Consider the following 22,336-nt stretch of genomic DNA (forward strand, 5'->3'; position numbering starts at 1 on the left):
AAAAAAATTTGTTGCAGAACCAGCAATGAAGAATTCTTCTATACAGTCAGAGATGGAGGATCTTCATTAATGCTCTGAATGCAAATAGTGTAACAGGCAGAAACCTAATGGCCTATGTAATTGATCAAGGTCAATCAAACAGTAAAGAACCTTTTGGTAGAATTGCAACCACAATATAACAACACTTTTCCTGATCTAGTTTTATAAACTCCACTTTCTTGGTAAAAATTATTACATTCACGGTTGAAGTACAAATGCATTTTGAATGTTTATGGTTCAATAGTTCAATTTAATATCAGAGAATGTATACTGCATGCAACCTGTGAAATTCTCACTCTATCTCTTTAAAAAAAATCCCAGAGTGAATGACAGAAATGTCAGAACCTCAAAGTCTCCCCTCCCATGCACAAGCAGCATGAAAAGCATCAACCATCCCCTCCCACTTGCTCCAGCAAAAGTTTCGATCCACTTCCCCCCACCATGAAAACAGTAGCAAAGCCCCCCCTCCCCCCACCCACAGAGACCTAATCTAGAGTCAATCCAAAACTACTGTACTTAACCCATACACTTCGGTATCTCAGTCTCTCTCTCTCTCTCTCTCTCTCTCTCTCTCTCTCTCTCTCTCTCTCTCTCTCTCTCTCTCTCTCTCTCTCTCTCTCTCTCCCTCTCCCTCTCCCTCTCCCTCTCCCTCTCCCTCTCCCTCTCCCTCTCCCTCTCCCTCTCCCTCTCCCTCTCCCTCTCCCTCTCCCTCTCCCTCTCCCTCTCCCTCTCCCTCTCCCTCTCCCTCTCCCTCTCCCTCTCCCTCTCCCTCTCCCTCTCCCTCTCCCTCTCCCTCTCCCTCTCCCTCTCCCTCTCCCTCTCCCTCTCCCTCTCCCTCTCCCTCTCCCTCTCCCTCTCCCTCTCCCTCTCCCTCTCCCTCTCCCTCTCCCTCTCCCTCTCCCTCTCCCTCTCCCTCTCCCTCTCCCTCTCCCTCTCCCTCTCCCTCTCCCTCTCCCTCTCCCTCTCCCTCTCCCTCTCCCTCTCCCTCTCCCTCTCCCTCTCCCTCTCTCCCTCTCCCTCTCTCCCTCTCCCTCTCTCCCTCTCCCTCTCTCCCTCTCCCTCTCTCTCTCTCTCTCTCTCTCTCTCTCTCTCTCTCTCTCTCTCTCTCTCTCTCTCTCTCTCTCTCTCTCCTCTCTCCCTCTCCCTCTCTCCCTCTCCCTCTCTCCCTCTCCCTCTCTCCTCTCTCCTCTCTCCCTCTCCCTCTCCCTCTCTCCCTCTCCCTCTCTCCCTCTCCCTCTCCCTCTCTCCCTCTCCCTCTCTCCCTCTCCCTCTCTCTCTCCCCCTCTCTCCCCCTCTCTCCCTCTCTCCCGCAGCAATGAGAGTGGTACACCAGCAGCTCGCTGTTGCCATCTGCCACATTGCTTCTCAGAGTCCCCCAACTCAAGGACCAAAAGGGTCTCACTCACCATTGAGAGAGAGGATCACTCAAGTGCAGGGGCGTACTGTCTCGATGTTTCAGTCTCCGAGGTGCCTCAGTTAGTGACATGGGCAAGAAAACAGGTCGTTCACATCTTCCAGGCCGCATCTGGAGATATCAAAATGCCAGGCCACACAGTGAGTCCGAGAGCAAGAACCCATCGCCCATGGAGAACCCTGGTTTGAGCTGTATATCATGGATTCCGACAGAACCCCAGCCTCCTTGAGAAGAAAAGAAACGTGAGTAAAGAGGAGTAAGCTGTTTCATGGACGAACTTGAAGCAATCACCTGGGTTTGCAAGAACCATCTTTTCTAGCTCCTCCCTACGTTCTGGCATTTTTGATTTGAATGATAAATTATCATCACAAATCAGGTTAGGCTCTTGAGGCACTGTCCAAAGCCCATTGACTGCCAAATTGTGAATTTTATTGCTTTTAATACTTAAAATTCTCATACTGGGGACATCAATAGTAACACTAATAGGTGTTATCTGTTACCAGAGTAATTGCAGTTGTTGTGATTAGCCATGTGGGCTGGGTTGGTAGCCTTAGCCCTTGAATTGGGTATGTATCAATCAAAGATACTGTTCCTAGCAAGTTCAGAAACAGTTTCCAATCCAGAACTCTGAATGTCTTTAACCTTTGAAATTCTGAGCCTGTTACCATGATAAGGTCTTTGTGCCACACTGTCATGCCCAGGACTGCTGTTTTGACTGTCAACTTCCTTGACACAGGATCATTCTAAGTAGCCACCACAGCTTTTGCTACAGCTCCAAAGTTGTTGCTTACTGCTGTCAGAGCAGCAACAGAGCCACTTATGGAGGAATCAAGAGTTCAGTATGAATTGCCTGTGGAAAGAAAGCAAGTAATATACTGTAACTGGTGGTGGTTAGTCATATGACTATCCCACATACCAAAGAACGTCAAGAGATGTCAGGAGAAGTTAACGCAAGTTTTTTTTTGTTTGTGTAGGCAACAATCTGCTGACATGCTGCCCCTATATTCATGTACAACATAAAAGCTGCTCACATGCAGCATCCTCCTATCCCTAGAAGATGAACTGCTTCGAGATAGCATCTTTACATCTTAAAAGCAAAAATTTTTGCCATCCACATCTCTCTGTGCAGGGCTATTAGGCTGCATGTTAAAAGCACAAGGCTGTACTCGTTTAGCAGAGATCAGGATGTAAAAGCCTAAATAAGTTTGAACTTTGTGTGGCTTCTGCCTGTGCTTCCACCTCAGCTGATGCCTGCATCAATAAGTGTTGTATGAGGTGTTGATACTAAGCCCATGCAAACCTATCCTTCTGGCCACCAGAGGATAGCTCATGGCACCTTGGCTCCAGCCAAACTGCTGTAGGAGCCTGCAGGTGGATTCCTCCATGGTCCTTGTCATCTCAACATTACATCAGGTAGCTATGACAGCATACTTGCCATTTCCAAATGCAATTACATTAGCCCTGTTGAGGTAAGCACTTTGACTGAAGACACACTTGATTCCCTTTGCCTGCTGGTACTCTCCCAATTGCCAAAGTCAAATGTCCTAAGATAACATTTTGATCTTTCATTGTGCCTCTCTGAGTTGATGCTATGGACTATGTAGCATAATGATACAACGTGTACATCTTCAGTTTTTTTCACTTTCCCATCTCATATCAGTATCTCCTTGGCTTTCTCCTGTGACCTTTCTTGCTCTGCCCTTCCCTCCACTATTGCCTCTAACTCCTGCTACTCCATTTATTCTTCTGAGGAGTGGGTTATCTCAGACCTGCATTGATACTTTGCAAGTTTAAGAAAAAGACATAGTGGGATGTAAAAAATGTGGTATCTAGGGTTTTGTTAAATAACATCCGGAAAGCATACAAACAAAAGCTTGTCATTGTATTCAGTACATGTGACAATAGTAATCTATAACAGTACTATGGATGTCAGAAGGCTGTGCACTTATCTACCCCCTTGCTTTTTGCAACAATTTGAAGTCTGAATATTGGGTGTGACTGAACACCTCAGTAAAAGTCTTGTCTATGATATTCTCCCAGATGGTCCTGAGTACATCCAAATCCAGTTGCAGTTCCTTGACTCAGCCTGTCAGGAGTTGCAGTTGGTACACTTCCCACAATTGTAGTCATCAGGGATGCAATGAGGCTCCCTGACTTTCATCATCTTAACATTCCACTATCTTAATTGCCATCCTGCCTACATTGAATCAAGTCCTAAGGATTAACAGCAAGGATAAAAACCTTACTCATTCTTAATTGTGCCCCTTCACTAAGGCCTCAGCTCTCAATCTCACAATTTCTGCTCCATAAGGCCACTCCATTTAACCTTGCTTTCTATTTGTTAAAGGGCCCACCAATCAATGGGTTCTGCCCTCTTAAAGTTCCTGCTCTAACTTGCAGCACCTAAGGCACTTACTCATTTTCCTCATACCAAAGCATCTCCACTCAGCTCATTGTCACGGTGGTCACTCCACTTCATTCAACTATTTTATTGGCTGTGGCTAATTGTCAGATCACCTATTAACTTGCAATTAGTTTAGTGTCCTGTAAACAAACTCAAATCATGAGACTCGCCTTTTTTAAATTCTCTCGTTCTAAATCCCAAGTCCGCTGGCTGCACACGAATTAAGGCGTGCTGAGTGCCGGGGAGTTGGAAAAGAGCATGGAGGCTGCAACTGCTGAGTTGATGAAGAAAATATCCTGTAGGATGAACAGATCGACGGATAGTGAAAGTGAGTTTGAGATGGAGGAATGGAGTGAAGAGAGTGGGGAAAGGAAACCGAGGTATGAGATGTCAAACTCTAAGGAGTCAGGGGACAAACAAAATAGGATAGCAAAACAATGGAAAGAAGATGAGATTAAAGCAATTATAGCACTGAGTGAAGACAGAGCATCTTTTGGTGAATGGAACCTGATTCATTTGATGAAGATAATCAACAAATTTATAGGTGAAGTCAAAAGACCGAAGATTTGATGAAATGGATTGCTATTAGTGATTTATTGGGATGGTGCTCAACAAGGCAAAGTGATAAGATTAAATAAAATAGATGGCAAAAAAGTATAATGCTCAATACCCAACAATAGAAAGTGGACTAGAGGAGTTATTCTGGGGATACCAACAAAAGTTACTATGGATGAGATTAACAGAACATAAAAGCAAAAATTATTGAGGCCAAACGTTTGAAAGTTATAAGAAATGGGAAATAGTGTGATAGTTTATCGGTTATGATCAACTTTGATGAAGAGAGATTGCCGACTAAAGTTTATTCAGGGTATATGTGTTATGAGGTCAGAATATATATACCACCGCCTTTAAGATGCTTTGAATGTCAGAAATTCGGGCATATTGCGGCGGTCTGCAGAGGGAAACAAAGATGTGGAAGATGCGCTGGAGAACATGAATATGGGAAATGTGAGGCGGGAGCTAGGCTGAAATGCTGCAATTGTGGTGAGGAACATAGTGCAGCTTATCAAGGGTGCATTATTAGCAAGAAAGAAGCTGAGATACAACATGTAAAAGTAACTCAAGGGATCAGTTATGTAGAGGCAGTGAAAGTATTTGCTGGAAAAAAGAAGGCTATCAAGCAAACAAATACAGGGAATAATAAACCGGTGAACTGTGAGGGTTGTAATATAAATAAGGACAGACTAATTATGAGTAAGAAGGATTTCGTACTGTTTATGGTAGATGCAATTAACTGTTCAGCGTAAACAGACAAAAGAACCGAAAAAATTAAAATTATAGTCAAATCTGCCAAAAAATATCTTGGTATTACAGGGCTTAGGTGGGAAGCAGTCAAAGATGTGCTGAATGGAGGATCAAACTGTTCACAGGCAGGAGATGCGAAAAAATTAATGGCTGTGTGTGTATATATATACACATATACACACACATATATATTACAAGGGAATGCAAGGAGTATTATTGCAAATGATCAAGAATTTACGAAATATGTACCGGAATTTAAGGAAAAAAACCCTCAGATTTTATGTTACAAGAAACATGGTTGAAACCCAGGGTAAATGTGCGGAACTCCATCAACAAATAGAAGTACTCAATAAGAACAACTGTGAGTTGGAAAGAGATTGGACGAAACGGTACTGCATTTAAAGGAGACGATTTCTGAAAAAGATGCTTGTTGTCAAAAATTCAGTGACATGGAAAACAGATTAAAAATGGAGGAACTTATTCCAAAGTTACAAAAGGAAAAAGGAATTTGCAAAGTGAATGATCTACATTTGGATTATAAAATGAAAACATGGAAACAATTGAGGAAGAATTTCAAGATCTCAATAAACAACTACAGGCTTTGATTCAAGAAAAGGAAAATTTGGAAATAGCAGATAGACTTAGAAAACAACAATTTTAAATGTTAAGCATGCGATAATGAATAATCTCAAGCAAGAAGCTTTTAGTTTTACAAATGATTCAAATGAAATTAATGTAATTTGAGGCAATGCAATTATTTGGAAACCACATGACAAAATTTGAGAAGGAAAACAATCTGCGGCATTGCTATTTAATGAGCACATACAGCATTTGCAAGCGGAATTATAATTGATTCTATATCCTGCAGAGGGCAGTAATACGCCTAGATGTGTCTAAGCTGCCGGAAATAGAAGAAGAAGAAGTCGTCCCAAGTCCTGTAAAGTGAGCCCCACTTGTAGAAGATATGCAGAAGGAAATGCACTGTTTGATCCAATGTGCCATTCGGATAGAAGAACAAAGAAAGAAGATTGTAATCTATGATTGAATAAACAAAGTAAATTAGCTTTCACTTTGGTTTTGTTTTATGTTTTGTATATCTCGGATATCAACACTCAATTTGCTGCTTTTTTAAACAGTGGATTCTGGTTAATTACACATCGGTTCCAGTACATTTTGGCCCAATTAAGCGGCTGCCCCATTAGCCAAAGTTTCATGGAAGTGGTTAAAAAGGTATAATAAGACAAACTATCATTTAACCGTTTAACAAATTATGTATTTAAATGAAATACAGAACAAATTAGGACACCACCAAAACTACTACACCACCAAAACTGAGGGTTCCTGATGGTTATTGACAGGGGAATTAATCCAGTTTACACTGCTATGTTCTTTTGATTGTACATGAATAAAATCATTGCAGATACCTAGTGCGGACAATGGACTGCCTTCAAATCTTCATTTTCATTGTAACATTCAAGATGCTTGTTGATATGTTTTTACATTTTTCATAGTTCCTAACTTGAAGTAGTAAAATTGTTTCATTTTCCCTCCTGGCTGATTCTGACATCTCAAAGCCTGAATGCTTGAAACTGCAGTGAGCAAAACAGTTCTGAATTGTCTTGCTGCTTATTTCTCACCAACTGTCAATGACAAAAATAACTTGCTTTTTTTTAAGCACAAACTCATGGTTGTGACGCTATTTTAAAAACTTCACTCTAAGCATGGTGCAGTGTCTAACAGCCCAACGGCATGCATGCAACTGATGCTCACAGTCTGCTGTCCCAATTAAGTGGCATAGTGTCCCAAATAAAGGGAATCCTGGCTATTGTCTCAATGTGTTCTTGTTCTTCCCCTCTGCCATCCGATTCCTAAATGGACTTTGAAGCTTTGGACACTACCTCACTTTTTTTTAATATACAGTACTTCTGTTTTTGCACATTTAAGAAAAAATCTGTTCAATATATGTAATTGATTCACTTGTTATATTTATTATGCTTTATCTCTCTGGCCCTACATTCCTCCTTAGAACACCTGGAGAATAAAGATGCATACGTAAGGCTCCTTTTCATTGACTACAGCTCTGCCTTTAATACCATCATTCCAAATAAACTGATTCCTAAGCTCCGGACCCTGGGCCTTAACACTCAGATCTGCAGCTGGATCTTCAACTTCCTCACAGACAGGACCCAGGCTGTAAAAATAGGGGACAAGCTCTCCTCTGCAATCACTCTGAGCACCTGTGCCCCACAAGGCTCTATACTCAGCCCCTTGCTGTACTTACTGTACACCCATGATTGTGTAGCCAAGTTTCCATCGAACTCAATATATAAGTTTGCTGATGACACAACAATTGTAGGCCGTATCTTGGGTAATGATGAGTTTGGGTACAGAGAGCAAATTGAGAACCAGGTGGCATGGTGCGAAGACAATAACCTATCCCTCAATGTCAGAAAGACGAAGGAATTGGTTGTTGACTTCAGAAGGAGTAGCGGACTGCACGACCCAATTTACATTGGTCGTGCGCAAGTGGAACAGGTCAAAAGCTTTAAGTTCCTTGAGGTCAGTATCACAAATGACCTGACTTGGTCCAACCAAGCAGAGCTCACTGCCAAGAAGGCCCACCAGCGCCTTTACTTCCTGAGAAAACTAAAGAAATTTGGCCTGTCCCCTAAAACCCTCACTAATTTTTATAGATGCACCGTAGAAAGCATTCTTCTAGGGTGCATCACAACCTGGAATGGAAGTTGTCCTGTCCAAGACCGAAAGAAGCTGCAGAAGATCGTGAACACAGCGCAGCACATCACACAAACCAATCTTCTGTCCTTGGACTTACTTTACACCACACGCTGTCGGAGCAGTGCTGCCAGGATAATCAAGGACACGACCCACCCTGCCAACACACTTTTCGTCCCTCTTCCCTCCGGGAGAAGGTTCAGGAGCTTGAAGGCTCGTACGGCCAGATTTGGGAACAGCTTCTTTCCAGCTGTGATATGACTGCTGAATGGAGCCTGACTCGGATCTGGGCCGTACCCTCCAAATATCCGGACCTGCCTCTCTTTGCACTACCTTACTTCCCATTTTTCTATTTTCTATTTATGATTTATAATTTAAATTTTTAATATTTACTAATTTTAACTATTTTTAATATTTAATATTTGTAATCCAGGGAGTGTGAAGCGCAGAATCAAATATCGCTGTGATGATTGTACGTTCTAGTACCAATTGTTTGGCGACAATAAAGTATAAAGTATTTTATTTATTTTTTTCTCTGCTAAATAATGTATTGCATTGAACTGCTGCTAAGTTAACAAATTTCATGTCACATGCCGGTGATAATAAACCTGATTCTGCTTCTTTATGCAAGATTTCATCTCCTCTGAAATGTTTGAACCCTTTATAGATTTTTATGTCGAAAAGCCCGGTACGTTTCTATCAAATAGGCAAGATATAATTCGTAAGTCCCTGACATGCTCTGCTCTAAGATAACGGTGTTTAGTGTTTCATGAATTTGTCTCTGAATTTATTTGTGTCTGGTCAAAAAAAAAGAAACGCAATATTAAATGTATGTCTTAAACATTCCCAGCTATCGCCATGAATGATGGTGAGCTCTTCTAATGCCATTACCAATGATGGTGATATATTAAACAAGATTAACCTGAATTCTAAAATGTAGTTGTTTCCTTCATAGCTCAAATGGAGGGGGAAAGCAGAGTTCCTTTTCCTATTTACAAATTGGAATTTATTGTAAGTTATTGTCGCAAGCACATTTTAAATGGGTCAGAAGCTAACAACTTTACAAAAGCTGACATAACAAAGGTAAGCAGTTTACAATTTTTCTAAACCTTTCAAGTCCACAAAAGCTAAGAATGCGTGGATATATAAGAGTATTAGGCAATGTAATGTGTACGTTGTTTTAATGAAGTTATTCCTTTCTAGGTAAATGTATGTGTCTATACAATCAAAACCTACACTAATTTTTTTCTGTGTCACTTTTAGTATACTATACCATTGACAGTTGTGAATAAATGTCTGTTTTTGAAAGTACTTTGTTTCTTAATGCATAAGTGATCCTTATAATACCTTTAATGTTTTATTATGTATTATTTTCGGTGAGCTAGATATCTAGCTGTTTCAAAGGGAGTTCCTTGGTTGTGAAAAAAGATTTTGGAATTGAAAGTTTGACTGCATTCTGCAAAACCACCTTTCATATTAGATTATGAGGGCACTCAGTACTCGTTTATTGTCATTTAGAAATGCATGCATCAAAAAATTATACAATATTCTTCCAGTATGATATCACAAAAACACAAGACAGATCAAGACTAAAACGGACAAAAACCACATAATTATAACATATGGTTAGAACAGTGCAAAGTAATATTGTAATTTGATAAGAGCAGACCATGGGCACGGTTAAAAAAAAGTCTCAAAGTCCCGATAGTCCCAATATCTCATGCAGACGGTAGAAGGGAGAAACTCTCCCTGCCATGAGCTTCCAGTGCCGCAACTTGCCGATGCTTTGGTAGCACCCGACCACAGTCCAACTCTGAGTCCGTCCGAAAACTTCGAGCTTCCGACCAGCCCTCCGACACCGAGCACCATCTCTGCCGAGCGCTTCGACCCTGGCCCCGGCTGCCAAGCAACAGGCAAAGCCGAGGATTTGGGGCCTTTCCTTCCGGAGATTTTGGATCACACAGTAGTGGCGGCAGCGAAATAGGCATTTCAGAAGTTTCACCAGATGTTCCTCCGTGTTCTCACGTCTACCTCCATCAAATCAGAATTGTGCACGGCCTCCTGCTTGACAGATAACAGATATTCATCACTGGAGAGGCCACGCGTGGGCTGCGTTGCGTCGCGTCACCATCTTTTCCTCCCGCCATTGATTAATAATTGACATTTGCATATGTAAATAAACACTCGAGACGAAACTTGGAGGGTGGGAAGTCCGCTAATAATATTCTTGTTTGAAGTTGTCAATATTCAAACTTGGATGCAATGTAATTTGAATGGGTTTTCATTTTTCTTTCGTTTCAATAGCCAGAAGTTGTGCAGCGCTTGTATGTAAGAACCTTGCAGTATATCTTTGATGCAAGACCAGACTGCTTCTGCATGGTTAGTAAAATTTAAAAAGAATAATGAATATGGTGTGTTTTTATATTCTTTGCCCGTGCCTATATATTGGCCATTTTATGGTGGCATGCTTTGTCTTGAGGTAACTACAAAAATTGGCCCATGTTTAGAATGCCAATACTTGATTATTAAAATATTATAATCAATGAATTAAATATATAATTCCCACTTAAATGTATATTTATGTTTCTTTATCCAAAGATAGTTTGGTATTATTAATTCTCATGATTTTTATATTGGACTTAATGGACTAATATATTAATTCAGAGAAATTTTTTAATTTTTCCCAATTTCTTGCATCTGTTAACTTCTGTTATTATTTCAGCAGGCTTGATTATTTTAAATTTTAGAGGTCACAGTGAGTCTTGTGAAGTGATGTAGACAGTAGTTTTATGAAATATTCTTTTGCTGTATGATATTGTGAATTCTTGATAATGGACAATGTGCTTTTGACTATAATATTTGAAGAACTACTTTAGTTCTATATAATCTTCTCCCAGCTAACTTCTCAAGTGTATTATTCAAATGGGATGTAAGAGATATAAACTGATCATTTTGCTTTTTTTTCCTCAAGATGACTGGTGATGAAAACATGCCATATCCTCAACTTATTGAAAATTGTGTCCCAATATTGAATCTGTATATTTGCATGTAAGTATCAAAGTGGCTTAGCAGAATAAAAGATCTTGGGTATGTGAGAATCTAAGTTGTTGAGATTGTCTCTTCTAAGATCTTTGGTTTGACAACATGTTTTCTTTCTGATCATAGTTTTGAGACTCTGTGATCTGAGAAGCACAATGAATATGCAATAATTAATTAAGCCCTGACTTTTAACTTCACAAAGTCACTTTTTAGATCCTATTTTAATAGTCTAATTCTGGAAATGTATCAGAACATTCCAATGAGAACAATGATCATCTCAAGATTTTAAAAACTTATTTAGCAATAAAGTGCAGAGTAGGCTCTTCTGACCCTTCAAACTACACCACCCCAGCAACCCCTCAATACCTGATTAACCCCAACCTATTCATGGGACAATTTACGATGACAATTAACTAATCTAGTACATCTTTGGACTGTGGGAGGGAACTGGAGCAGCTGGTTAAAACCCACTCATTTCACGGGGAGAACATACAGAGACTCCTTACAGAACAGCTCAGATATTGAACTTAGAACTCTGGAACACCCCGAGCTGTAATACTGCTGTGTTAACCGCTAAGCTGCCATGATTTGTGCTTCATAGTATTCCATCTCTATTCTTGGACATTTAGTGCCTATAATATTTTTGCCTCTACTATGATGATTGGCAGCTTGTTGCAATCGTATATTGATGTTCTTCTGAATATCCTCTGCTCTATCTTCAACCACTTTTGTTACCTCCTCAAACAAAAAACTCAATCAAGACATGCCCTGCCCACTAAGGCCAGTGTCCAATTTTTATAAGATGTTTCAATAAAAGATTCCTTACTCAGTGGGAAATAAAACATTTAAGATACAATTGTGATGATGAGCATGCAAGATGGAATTGGATTTGGTGTAATGTTCCTTTTAGACTATAGCTCAATAACCCTAGCGATGGTGATTAATCCTAACCTATTACTAAAGCTTCAGAATTCACCAGGGAAAAGGTCCTTGGCAATTGTGGGGATGACTTAGAGCGGAGTGAAACGCTTGAGCATATAGACATTAAGAAACAGGATATGCGGGAGATTTTGAAAAGCATTAAGTTAGTTAAGTCACTGGGACTGGACGAGATGTACCCAAGACTACTGTGGGAAGCGAGGGAGGAGGTTGCTGAGCCTCTGGCGATAATCTTTGCATCATTAATAGGGATGGGAGAAGTACTGGAAGACTGGAAGATTGCAAATGTTGTTCCCTTGTTCAAGAAAGGGAGTAGAGATAACCCAGGAAGTTATAGACAGGTGAATCTTGCTTCAGTAGTGGGCAAGTTGTTGAAGATCCTGAAAAGCAGAATTTATGAGCATTTGGAGAGACACAATCTGATTAGGGATAGTCAGCATAGTTTTGTCAATTGCAGGTCATGCCTTATGAGCCTCATTGAATTCTTTGAGGTTGTAACAAAACACATTGAAGGTAGAGCAGTGGATGTGATGTATATGGATTTCAGTAAGGCATTTGATAAAGTTCCCCATGCAAGGCTCCTTCAGAGAGTAAGGAGGCATGGGAGCTAAGGAGACCTTGCTTTGTGGATCCAGAATTGGCTTGCCCACAGAAGGCAAATGGTGGTTGTAGATGGTTTGTATTCTGCATGGAGGTCAGTGACTAGTGATGTTCCGCAGGGATCTGTTCTGGGACCCCACCTTTGTGATTTTTATAAATGACATGGATGAGGAAGTAGAAGGGTGGGTTAGGAAGTTTGCTGATGACACAAAGGTTGGGGGTGTAGTGGATAGGCTGGAGGGTTGTCAGAGGTTACAGTGGGACATTGATAAAATGCAGAACTAGGCTGAGAAGTGGCAGATGGACTTCAACCGAGATAAGTAAGAAGTGGTTCATTTTGGTAGGTCAAGTTTGAAGACAGGATATAGTATTAACGGTAAGACTCCTGGCAGTGTGGAGGATCTGAGAGATCTTGGGGGTTTGTGTCCATAGTACACTCAAAGCTGCTGTGTAGGTTGACAGTGTTAAGGCGTATGGTGTGCTGGCATTGATCAACTGTTGGATTGAATTCAAGAGTTGTGGGGTAATGTTACAGCTATACAAGACCTTGGTCATACCCTACTTGGGGTACTGAGTTCATTTCTGGTCACCTCACCACAGGAAGGCAATGGATACTATAGAAAGAGTGTAGAGGAGATTTACAAGGATGTTGCCTGGATTGGGGAGCATGCCTTATGAGAATAGGTTGAGTGAACTTGACCTTTTCTCCTTAGTGATGGAGGATGAGAGGTGACTGCTAGAGGTGTATAAGATGATGAGGAACATTGATTGTGTGGATAGTCAGAGGCTTTTTCCCAGGGCTGAAATGGCTGTCATGAGGGGGCATAGTTTTAAGGTGCTTGGAAGTAGGTATAGAGGGAATGTCAGGGGTAAGCTTTTCCACACAGAGTGGAGGGTGCTTGGAATGCACTGCCGATGACAGTGCTGGAGGCAGATACAATAGGCTCTTTTAAGAGACTCTTGGATAGGTACATGGAGCTTAGAAAAATAGAGGACTATGCAGCAGGGTAATTCTAGGCAGTCTCTAGAATAGGTTATGTGGTCGGCACAACTTTGTGGGCCGAAGGGCATGTGAGATGTACGGCGGGAAGTTACTCCAACAAGGCCCATTCTCAGGCTAACTTTTGAGAACTGTTCTTTTAGGTGGCAATGCCTGGCGATCGCAGATCTTTGAAAATGGAGCCACCGGGAGTGACAGTTTTTCTTTTATTTAATGAAAATATTTTCCATCTTTCCATTGAGATCTGCAGTGTAATGGAATAAGTTCTACAATGAATTTACACTTGAGTATAGTCAAGGAACTAGCACAGCAAAATATTTAAGTAAACAAATTACTGGAGGGATTCAGTGATCAACTTGAACTGGATTAATTGGATGCTGCAAGAGCTTCAGTTCCATGTGCAGTAAGGATCTTGCCAAGTAGCATTCCATATAACCTTTTCAGTACAAATCACACTGGTACAAGGTGACATGGGCCAAATTGCTCTTAGAACTTGGATACAATGCACTGTTGCTGTAAAGACAAACATTAAGTTCGTGATTGATTTTAAGTTTACAGTTTATTTTTAAGCCTTGTTCATAGAACAGAGGCGGATCCATTTGGTGTACTAAAGCCAGCATCGGCTCATGGAGAGCTTCAACTCATGTCTACCTCACCCAGATTGATATTGTCTGTTCAAGTATAAATCCATTTCCTTTATGTGGGTTGCTGATAAATTTAATTGGACCACCTTTTACAGTGAACTCAGATTGCAAATTACTGCCTTTAATAAGCAACTTGCTTATGACCCCCAGTAACCTCTCAGCTCTTCTTTGAATTAGTTCTGCTTCACATTTACCTGAAAAAGTAGATGGGACTTTATTTTAACATCTCATTGGGGAAACAAAATCATAAAGTATCTTTCCCATGTCTGGAGTATCAAAAACAAGAGGGCAAATGTTTAAAATAAGAGGAAGGAGCTTTAAAGGGGATCTGAGATGTAACTTTTCCTCACACACACACACACGCACGCACAGGCAAAGCTTGATATCTGTAACTTGCTACTAAAGTAGGTGGTGGAATCAAATACAATTACTACATCTAAGAAGCATTTAGACAAATACTTCAATAGACAGTTCAAAGAAGAATATGGTGTAATGTGTGACAATGGGATTAGTGTAGATGGGGAGAAAGGTCAGCATGACTGGTGAGCTGAAGGGACTGTTTATGTGCCGACCTCTGATATATTTAAAACTTATTGTTATCAATTTGCTTTTGTGTCTGATCACCTCTCTTTAATCTGCTTTGGTTTTATACTATTTAATATTTTGTGCTAAATGCTTTTAAGATTGCATACTTTAAGTCAGGGGTCCCCAACCTTTTGTGCGCCGCAGACCAGTTTAATTTGACGATATTCTTGCGGACCAGCCGACTGGGGGGTGGAGTGGTGTTCAAGTTCAACAGTGCATGACAGGGAATGAGGAAAGGTGCAGCTGACTTATATTGGTTCATATTGCCAAATCATGTTGTTTCCTCGTGGCCCGCTGGTTGGGAACCACTGCTTTAAGTTACAGGCAGAGTTACTGCATTGCAGCCATTTGGTACAGAAATTTGCCCTTACAAAATTCACAAATCACTACCCAAAACTTTGACATATAAGTTATGCGAGGCCGAATTTTATTCATGCGGAAAAATGTAAAATGAATAAACACTAAGTTTATCATTCTCTTTCAGCTTGCGTTTCTTGACACGTGTGTAGAAGATGTAGTTTTATGTTATGCAAAATCACAACATTGACTATTTTCTAGGAATGCAGCTCTGTAATCTGGGAATGTCTCTTTTAAAATTTGCTTTGGTCAACTTCTTTTGTAGTAATAACTGGCATGTACAAGGGGTGATTGATAAGTTTGTGGCCTAAGGAAGAAGGAGTCAATTTTAGAAAACCTAGCATATTGTTCCTACATTTACACACTTAGTCTAGCAGTCGTGGAACATACGGATTCCTTCTTTGTAGAAGTTGGCGTCTTGGACCTCCAGAAGTGGTCCACAACAGGGGTGATTGATAAGTTTGTGGCCTAAGGTCGAAGGAGATAGTTATTAACTTCAAACTTTCTGCATTTCCACTCAAAGAGTTGAACTACACGTACATCTAACGAGAGCTGTATAACCTTCTACCTTAGGCCACAAACTTATCAATCACCCCTGCTGTGGACCACCTGGAGGTCCAAGATGCGCTCATTACATGCACGAGTAGTTCAACTCTTTGAGTGATAATGCAGAAAGTTTGAAGTTAATAACTCATCCCCTTCTACCTTAGGCCACGAATTTATCAATCACCTCTGCTGTGGACCACTTCTACAAAGAAGAGATCCGTATGCTCCACGACCACTGGACTAAGTGTGTACATGTAGGAGGGGACTATGTTGAAAAATAAATGTGCTAGGTTTTCTAAAATTGACTGAGGAATATAAAGAATCCAGAAAAGGACTTGTGAAAGAAATTAGAAAATTAGGATCCATGAAAAGTTCTTGGCAAGTAGGAATAAAGAGAATCCCAAGGCATTCTATATTTACATCAGGAGAGGGTTGGAGCACTCAAGAATAAAGGAGTGTTCATGCGCTTGGAGGCAGAGAATGTGGGCAAGGTCCAAAATGAGTACCCACTTGAGTGAAGGGCATGGTGGACAGTGAGATCAGTGTGCAGCATGATTATATGCTTGGGCATTTTGGCCCCCCCCCTTTCAAATCTCTTACTATCTCTTCTTTCAGTTAGTCCTGACGAAGGGTCTCGGCCCGATACGTTGATTGTACCTCTTCCTGTAGGTGCTGCCTGGCCTGCTGCGTGCACCAACAATTTTTACGTGTGTTGCTTGAAATTCCAGCATCTGCAGATTTCCTTGTGTTAGTTTTTGATGGAAGATGCCATGTTTTTTTGATTGTAAATGAACAAATTCAGCGCAGACACCTAGTGCATATAATGGACTGCCTTTATAGAATGCTATAAAGAATTGCACTCTCCAAGTCTTCATTTTCATTGTAACCTTCAAAGTGATTGTCGATACCTTCAAATCCTTCATGGTTCAAAACAGTTCTGAATTGTCTTGCTGCTTATTTCTCACCAACTATCAATGAGGAAAAATCACTGATTTTTTGAACACCAGTGCACACAACTGATGCTCTTTAAAAACTGTTCGCTCTAAGCATGGTGCAGTATCTAACGGGTACACAAGTGCATGTGTCTAATGCTAGTTAGAAACTGTTCAGCAACAGTCTCCTGGCCCAATTAAACAGCATAGTGTCCCAAATAACAAATCATGGCTATTTTCTCAATTAGTTTTTGTTCTTTAAGAGTTATTCCAAATTAGCTGTCCCAATTAACTGATTGGCAAAATTAACCTGAATCCACTGTATTTGTAATGACTTGGGCGGAAACATATATGATTAGTTTAGTAAGTTTGCAGATAACACAAAGGATGATGATGATGTGTATATTGTAGAAGGTTGCTAAAAGATACTGTGGGATGCAAGTTGGATATATATACAGGCAGAGAAGTGGAAAATGAAGTTTAATATGGGGAGGTGGGAGATGTTGCACTTTAGGAGAGTAAAGGGAAAGTACACAGTTAATGGCAGAACTCTTAACAGCATTGATATATACAGATACCTTGAGGTCCAGGTCAATAGCTCCTTCCCTGCAAGTGGCCACACAAGTTGATGGTTTTTTGGCATCCACCTGTCTCAAAGGACAATAGGTGATAATGATCATTGTTGCAAGTCTGGGCAGAAGTTATAGAGATCCTGAGATGCCCAGTCATCAAGATCCCCCTCTCAGCATCACCAGTGTAGTCCAAAGGAAAGCTTATGAAGCAATACTTTTGGTACCAGCTTAGATGCAGGAGCTGCCGGAAGGATGTTCAATGACATCCAGCCTCCTTAGGGGCTCCACTCTGGATTTGCTGTCTGGGCTTACTCCCGATACTGCCCACAAGGCAGTGCGGCTAATTACCCATAGCTGGGGATCTGGTTCACGAGTACCAGGGCATGCCCACACTCTGGTGGGACTGCGTGCTATGGGTGCAGGGGCCAGACCTCCTCCTTGTCCTCTATAGTTCAGCCTGAGTCTAAAAGGAGTTCAGTTTCGTTGTGTCACCAGCGAGGAGGCACTACATGAGGCTTGCTGATGAAGAGGCTATGTACTGGCAGGGAGAGACTTGCATATTCAACTCTCCTTTTCGCAAGACTGCTAGCCAGTGGTGGAAACTGAAAGTGAGTGACAAGTACTACCCACTACACTACCACACTAGACAGGTCACAGCAACCATTTTGACACCGGTTGATAAGGTAGTTTTTAAAAAAAAAAGGAATATGTGTGTTTGCTTTTATTAGTTGATGCATTAATTTCAAGAGTTGGGAAATTGTGTTTAAGCTGCATCTGGAGTATTGTATGTACTTTTAGTTGCCCTGTTATGGGAAGTATATGGCAGCTTTTGAGAGGATTTAGAAGTTTACCAGGATGTTGACTGGTACACCTCATTCTATCTGGGTAGCCTCCAGTATGATGGCATGAACATCAATTTCTCTAACGTCTGGTAATTTCTCTGCCTTACCCTTCTCTTTTTCCCATTCCCCATTCTGCCCTTCCCTTCTCATCTGCCCATTACCCTTCTCTGGGTGCCCCTTCTTTCCTTTCCTTTCACATTCCTCTCTCCTCTCCTATTAGATTTTTCATTCAGTTCTTTCTCCTATTACTTCCCTGCTTTTCACTTCATACCATCTCCCCCATTCATCCACCTTCCTCGTCACCTGGCTTCACCTGCCAGTTTGTACTCCTTCCTCGCTATTTCTTTTTCTGTTTTATCCCCTTTTCAATCTTGCCCCTAAACATCAACTGTTCATTCCCCTCCATAGCTGCTGCCTGTCCTGCTGAGTTCCTTCAGCATTTTCTGTATTGCTGTGGATTGGAGGGCATTGTATTAAATGAAATTGAACAAAATATGGTTGTTTTCTGTGGTGTGGCAGAGGGGAGACCTAATGGAAATTTATAAAAGTAATGAGAACCATAGATAGACAGCCACTATAATTTGTCTCACGATCAAAATGTCTAATACTGCAGGGCATTGGCACAGAGACAGTAAAGTTCAAAGGAGGTGTGTGGGGCAAGTTGTTTTTTTTTCCACTGAGCATAGGTGCCTGGAAATGTGCTGCTAGGTGTGGTGGAGACAGATAAGATAGAGGTATTTAAGAGGCAGAAACGTTTAGTCATCATTAGCTTTTTTTTTGTTCAGCACAAGAACCTTGTGCGGTACTGTTCTATATCAGGATTTAACATTACTTTAGAACTATGTATTTACATGGAATTTGACACAAAAAGGATATTGTTAGCTTTTTTTTTGTTTGCTGTATTGTTTGAAAGAAGCCATAATACTCTTTGTTTTTAATATCTCTTCCAGGCATAGCTTAATATCGTTATGTGCCATACCAAATTTTACGATGAATGACTTCTGGAATCCGAGTAAGTTTCCAAATTGATGCAAATTCCATATTGAAGCATGCTTAGTTTCAGTGGTTGGAAAAGTAAATCAGGGATTAGACAATTTCATCTGTCACAATACACCTCAGGATTATAACCAATTACAATTTGCTAATTGCATAGTTTTATGACTCAAATTCACACTATTTGTATTTAAAATTAAGGGTATTATCCAGATTGAAAGTCTGTTTTAAATCATATTATTCAGTTTACTAAATGGAATGAAATTACAACAGACTCAAACGCATGAAGGAATTCCCCGAAGTAGTAATTTATAGACTTGTAAAGAGTCATGGAAAACTACAGTGCAGAAACAGACCCTTTGCCCATTTAGTCAGTGCCAAACCATTTAAACTGTCTAGTCCCATTGATCTACTCGCGGACCACAGCCATCTATACCCGTCCCTTCCATGTACCTGTCCAATTTTCTCAAATGTTGAAATTTGAATTGTATCCACCACTAGTGCTGGCAACTCGCCACCCTGAGTGAAGAAATTTCCCCTTGTGTTTCCCTTATACATTTCACCTTTTCACGCTTAACCCATGTCCTCTAGTTGTAGTCTCATCCAACCTCAGTGGAAAACGCCTTATTGAATTTACCCCATCTATGCCCCTCATAATTTTGTATACCTCTATAAAATCTCCCCTCAATCTTCTACTTTTTAGAGAATGAAGTTCTAACCTATTCGATCTTTCCTTATAATGCAGGTTCTCCTGTCCCAGCAACATCCTTGTAAATTTTCTCTGTATTCTTTAAATATTATTTACTTTTTTCCTGTAGGTAGCTGACAAAAACTAAACACAATACTCCAAATTAGGCCTCAGCAGCATCTTGTACAACTTCAACACAACATCCCCAACTCCAGTGCTCAATAATTGGATCTAAACTGTTTTGCATCCACAAGTTTTTTTTCAGTTTCAAACCTCTTCTGTGTAGTATAGTGAATAATACAGCAAGGGAGTTAATTTGACTGTGACTTGCCACTGTAAGTGAATAGCCAGATGTATGAAATTTGTTTATTTTGCAAAGGACCTTTTCCTGGTTAGCAAAAAAACTCAGTTGAATTAAATTTTTCTTGAAACTTGTTATGTTTTGATATCTGGTGCTGTTTAAATTTTTAGAGGCAATAATTTGCTGAGCCAACTGAAATTTGATACAATAAAGTCCAGATTCTTTTCCATGTGGACAGTATGAATCACCACAACACGACTATACTGGATAGATTTCAATTCAGTATTTGATGTGGTAAACCACAATTAACCAAAGAGAAAAGCGATTAAGATTGCAACAAAATATTTATTCCTCTATCCAGAAGAATTGATTATACTTGTTGCCCATTACCTTCTCCCAGGCATTCCTTCCCAGTGTGAAAGATCAACACTTCTTTCATACAGTATGTTTCAACAATGTGTTTGCTAAACCTGTCTTAGAGGTGTATAAAGATGTTTCTTTGCTTAATAACTTATTTTCAGCATTCCCTAGAATACTGTGCTATCTCATATACATTCCTGGTGGTCTCATTGAATAATCATTAACTTTATCTAGCCTATAGAAGCATCACCAAAAATGCACCAACTCTTAGCAATATTATTAACCACTTAAAAGTTTTGATGATCTTGACTCGTGAGGAATCTGTTCCTGACTGAACAAAAATAATAACAAGCTACATGGAGCAGAGCATTTTTTCTAGCCAAAGGGTGCTGTAGCATTCATGCAGAAATGCGAGAAAATATGATCAGGAGTCCTTTTAAACTGCTCCGCCATTCATGGCTGATATGCCCCCGGCCTCAACTCTTCTGTACCAATTCAGCAAAGCTGTCAATTCACTGACCTTTCAAAAAATTATCTAGTTTTTTTTTTAAAAAGACTACATTAATCTGGGTTCTACAACCCTCTAGGATAGAGAATTACACAGACTCACCACTTCTGCAATCGTCCTTTTTATTCCTTTAATCTCCAAGTAATGAATTTTGACTTTATTAACGGTTTGTTATGGGGTAGCCCACTTATCCCAGGGATTAGTTTAGTGAATCTCTTCTGGATAGCTTTTAAAGTTGGTATACCCTTAAACAAGGAATCCAAGTTAGACTGAATGCTCCAGCTTCAATAACACGCTGTATAATTTTGACAATGCTTCACTATTTTTTAAAGCCTGAGCAATATGCCACTCCACTTATTTCTAAATTGCTTGTATTCACTACATCCTTTTTTTTCGCTGGGACATTAACATTCCTCTGTATTCCACTAATTTGCAATCTCTCTCCATTAAGACAATGGACTGCCTTTTGATTCCACCAGTCAAAGCACATGACTCGTATTTTCATATTTCAAGTTCCATTTGCCAAATATTTATCCATCCATGCAACCTGTTTTATCTCCAGAATTTAACCGAATCAGATAATATCACTAACTTATGATGGGAAATTTGTTTTGTAGCAGCAGTACAGTGAAAAGACAAAAATCTACAAAATTACAATATATAGGACAAAAAAGGAATAACAAGGTACTGTTCATTGGTTTATAGATTGTTCAGAAATCCAATGGCTGAGGAGAATAAGTTGTTCATAAATTGAGTGTGGGTCTTCAGGCTCCTGTATCTCCTCCCTAATGATTGTAATGAGGATCGCATTATGATTTTCCCATTGCCATCAGTAAACTTGAATGCCTTGCACTCTTCCTCCTCTAAGTCATTAACATAAATAGCAAATAAGTGAGGGTCAACAACTGATCCACGGGCCTAGTTTTCAGTCCATGTTAACATATTACCCATTCTCTCCACCCCATACGTAATGCTGGCTTACAGTTTGCTGTAATATGCTTTTTTTTAAGGTATTTTAGGAAATCAGATTCTAGGTATTATCCAGCAGTTGGGCAACAGAACAAACTTAATGGTTTGAATATTCCATATGAATGTCTTTGGTTTGAATATTCCATACGAATGTCTTTTTAAGCACTTTTGTAACAACTTTATCCATCTACGTAAATTTTCTTATCTTCTGCTGTAATAGGTCATGTAAAGTGAAGAGAATGTTTTAATCCTCACATAGTTACCTCTGAACCCCAGTTTCCCTCAAACATCTTTTCATACCCAACAAATTATAGATTTTAACCTATAGGACTGCCTTGGGAATCAGATCTGATGGAAAATGGAAGGCAAACAAAAAAACTGAACTAGGGCAAACTTTTTCCAATCTATTCACATAGTTCCAGTACACTTTGAAACAATCTATAAAGATAAATTTTGGACTGCATCTAACAGAAAACTAGTAGATTCCTTTTGATCTATAAACTTTTTTTTTATTGCATATGCAGTATGTCGATGTAGGAAAAGTAGAATCGTCCAGTTTAACATAG

The 22,336-nt window shown here is 40.1% G+C and overlaps 1 protein-coding gene across 2 annotated transcripts in view; it reads left to right on the forward strand.

Moving 5' to 3' along the window:
* Positions 1-22,336, forward strand: part of nuf2 (UF2 component of NDC80 kinetochore complex) — a 79,212-nt gene that overhangs the window by 15,986 nt on the left and 40,890 nt on the right. For both annotated transcript variants that reach the window (XM_063064911.1, XM_063064912.1), the window contains 4 exons: positions 8,851-8,978; positions 10,200-10,274; positions 10,867-10,943; positions 18,902-18,963. In XM_063064911.1, the coding sequence (XP_062920981.1) occupies positions 8,851-8,978; positions 10,200-10,274; positions 10,867-10,943; positions 18,902-18,963 (342 nt within the window). The remainder of the gene's footprint in view (positions 1-8,850; positions 8,979-10,199; positions 10,275-10,866; positions 10,944-18,901; positions 18,964-22,336) is intronic.

Source organism: Mobula hypostoma, chromosome 12 (assembly GCF_963921235.1).
Source record: "Mobula hypostoma chromosome 12, sMobHyp1.1, whole genome shotgun sequence".
In the NCBI taxonomy this organism is placed as follows: Eukaryota; Metazoa; Chordata; class Chondrichthyes; order Myliobatiformes; family Myliobatidae; genus Mobula; species Mobula hypostoma.